The sequence below is a fragment of the Arachis ipaensis genome, chromosome B05 (assembly GCF_000816755.2).
Source record: "Arachis ipaensis cultivar K30076 chromosome B05, Araip1.1, whole genome shotgun sequence".
Lineage (NCBI taxonomy): Eukaryota > Viridiplantae > Streptophyta > Magnoliopsida > Fabales > Fabaceae > Arachis > Arachis ipaensis.
The window spans coordinates 45,304,219-45,307,615 of record NC_029789.2 but is presented as its reverse complement, the minus strand read 5'-3'; the positions used below and the strand labels follow the sequence as shown (position 1 = coordinate 45,307,615).

The following is a 3,397-nucleotide window of genomic DNA, read 5'->3' as shown; positions in this document are numbered from 1 at the left end:
TGGTATTTTAATAAAAAATAATTTAATTATTACAAAATATTTTAAAAGATATTTTAGTAAAAATATAATTTAATCATTAAAAAAATAATTTGTTAAAGAATATTTTAGTATATTAAATTTAATCACAAAAAATAAAATTTTTGCTATAGGATGTTTTTATAAAAAATAATTTATTTTTCTTTAAAAATGAGTAAAATTGACATTATTAGTTAACACAAAAATTTTAAAATGAGTTAAAAAAAGAGATTTTTTAAAAAATATAAGAGAAGAAATTGTATATTTTACAAATAGAGGGAACGGAAGTGTCATTTTAGCATTTCTTAGGTAGCGTTTGGCATAGGATACTGGTATTGAGACTATTGGGGGACTGAGACTCAGTATTGTATTTGATAGTTAGAGACTGGAACTAAATTTTCAATCCCTATACATAAAATTTTAACTCTTTCAGTACCTTCAAAAAGTAGAGACACAAAAAACTGAAAATTTTAGAAGAAGGCAGTTGAAACTTTATTAATATTTCTTTCCTAAAATAATCTCATTAAAAATTTCATATTTCAAGTCTATCCTTTACCATTCCCATTTCTAATGTACTTCTTCACACCTTTGCCAACCCTAAACTTACTATCCCACCTCTTCCATCACTGATCCACCACCACAACCAACTATATATAATACCAAGAATAATAACAATTTTGTAAATAAGAGGATTTCAAAATCATAAAAGGAAAGAGAAGAATAGGAGACAAAAGATAGAATAGACAGCAATAGAAGAGAGAAAGAAAGAAAGAAGAGATAGCAGCAACAAAAAAGTCATTGTCGCTGCTGAACAAGAAATGGAGGGAACACGCTGATGAACGGCTCCAGTCGTGAGAAGAAAAACTCACTGTTGCAGAACAAGGAGCGGACAATGAACACAAAACAACAAAAACGATTGATAGTGATAACCCGACGAGGCAGTGAGAACGATTGTGGGCGCGAGGTGGCGATGAGAACGACTAACGGTGGGAGGAAGAACGCGACGAAGAGGGATAGATGAACGCAAACGCAAGAAAGAGCGGTAAGAAAAAAATGCGACAAAGAAGGACGAACGTGAGAAAAAGCGGACAATCTTTGATGAGTAGTCTTCGGTGTTAAAAAAGAGTGACCGATTGATGTTTCGTATATCTGGGTGTAGACGTGAGTGAATGAGTGCAATGCCAAAATGAGAATGAAAAAGGTTATTTAAATAATTTTATTTGTTTCAGTTTTTGTATTTATTTTAAATGGAATAAAATATTATTTAATAATTTTTAATTATAAATTTCATAAAAAAAATAAATGCATCTGAATTTTCACCTTTATTACTTAAGAACATTAGTATAAGTATTTTTTCTCTTTATTATTAATGATAATTAATTAACTAGTCATTTTTAAGATAAATAATAATTGTTATTAACAAGTAAAGTGTTAACTTTTTGTTGTGAAGATTATGTTGGGTCTGGCGACAGCATCAGCGTCAGCAGCAGCAGCAATTGTATACATAGCACATTATGGTAATCCAAAACCCAATTGGTTCGCTATTTGTCAACAATACAACAGTTTCTGTGAACGCATTTCCGCTTCTCTTATTGGCTCTTATCTTGCTGCTGCTATCCTCGTTATACTTATCATATTTTCAGCTGTTGCAATCTCCAGAAACTAATTATTATTATTATTAATCTCTTGTGCTGTGTATGTATGTTTAGTTTTCCAATTATGCTTTTCTTTAATGAAAAGTTTAATTTCCTAGTGTGTGTTTAATTTCTCTAGTGTATGTTGGGCGCTTTAATATACCTATATGATGAGAAATTTAAAAATGTTGAACTTGTGTTGTGTAGTTGTACATTTATGAGTCAATGTATCTTTCTATGTATAATAGGGTTCACTTTCTGTTTCTCATAATACCTTCTAAGTTAATAAACATGAAATACTTCAACCTTTCACATTCTAATTCCGAACCAAAAAAAGAGAAAGGTTTCATATTCTAACGACACACGTGTGTACATAAACATATACTTGATATTTTGTGTGCAAATACCTTGTGATGTATGTATATCTTCAATTTGATATTTAAATTGGAAAAACCACAAAAATTAGAATTCCAAATATACCCTGCCGCTGTTATGCTAAGATAGCGACAAGTTGATCTATTGATTTCAAGGTCTTCTCGTAGTATAGGTAAGATTCATATACCTTTGGTGTCCGAACATACCTGTCAAACTGAAGGGGGAAAAAAAAAGACCAATTAAACCACAACATCAATTGGAAAGGTACACAGTTATTAATTATAAGTTAACGCGCTAGTCTTTCATAACCATATCACAGGACATTAAGATAACTAATGTTTAAATTTGTTATCTAAAAAATATATTTGATATAAAATAATAAGTATTTTATAATATTACAAGATCATTTTGGCAGTCTTGTGTATTTATATATTTTATTAGAAATTTATTATATGCATGGCCCTCAAGTTTATGGATTTATTTAAGATATATTTTTATTTTCTCTCTAGAGTTAAAACTTTTTCAATAGAAAAAATACTAGTCTACCTCCACACCTTGTGCAATAGCATGAAGAAAAGTGTTGAGATCTATCATTAGATAAGAAAAATTAGCGGAAAAGATTGGATAAGGAAAAAAGTATGCTATAATTAAGAAAAGAGGAAGTATAGGAAATAATGGAGTATTTGTACAATGTGTACAATAGAGTTTAGGGATGTTCGATTTAATAGATATCAGATGTTTATTATTCCTGGTATCTAGATGGTTATTTTGGATAGTATGGGTGTATTGTGTTTGAGAAATTAGTAGTATTTTACCTTAGATGTTCATTTTTTAACTCATATTAGGCTAAATAAATAATTCATTGTATACATTGTACAAATACTCCATTAACTCTCTAGCAGGATTCGAAAAGAAAAATGGCTATATATATTAAAACATCCTTACAATCCAATGCTACTGGAGTGAATTTAACTAAGAAAAGTTACATCGATAACCTATCATAAAGATTATTTGTGTTAAATTTTGTAAAATTAAGTATCATCAACATTATATTATCACAAAGAAACTCAAAAACACAAAAAATAAGTTTAGAAACTCCATAAACATAAAAATTAAGTTATTACCTATATGTATATTTAAATGTATTTCGTACACATTTCAACATTAATCAAATATTTCACATTAGAATAATAAAACATCTTTTTGCAACAAAATCAATTTTCATAAACACAAAATATGTATCCATATATATACAATAATTGATTGGTGCTATTTTTGTTTTTTTGGTATCGGTACAACATGACCATATCTAACAAGTAACGACTCATGTTCATTTACATTTTAAACTCTTTTTTAATATTCCCGTCAACTTT

At 28.7% G+C, this 3,397-nt stretch overlaps 2 protein-coding genes across 2 annotated transcripts in view; one reads left to right on the top strand and one right to left on the bottom strand.

The window, feature by feature from the left end:
• The window catches only part of LOC107643590 (casparian strip membrane protein 1-like), an 11,753-nt gene extending 9,726 nt beyond the window's left edge, over positions 1 to 2,027 (top strand). The window contains exon 3 of the mRNA XM_016347277.2: positions 1,466 to 2,027. Coding sequence (XP_016202763.1) covers positions 1,466 to 1,681 — 216 coding nt within the window. The 3' untranslated portion in view covers positions 1,682 to 2,027. The remainder of the gene's footprint in view (positions 1 to 1,465) is intronic.
• Positions 1,938 to 3,397, bottom strand: part of LOC107643589 (photosynthetic NDH subunit of lumenal location 2, chloroplastic) — a 2,772-nt gene continuing 1,312 nt past the window's right edge. Inside the window, exon 2 of the mRNA XM_016347275.2 lies at positions 1,938 to 2,238. Within this exon, the coding sequence (XP_016202761.1) occupies positions 2,140 to 2,238 (99 nt within the window). The 3' untranslated portion in view covers positions 1,938 to 2,139. The remainder of the gene's footprint in view (positions 2,239 to 3,397) is intronic.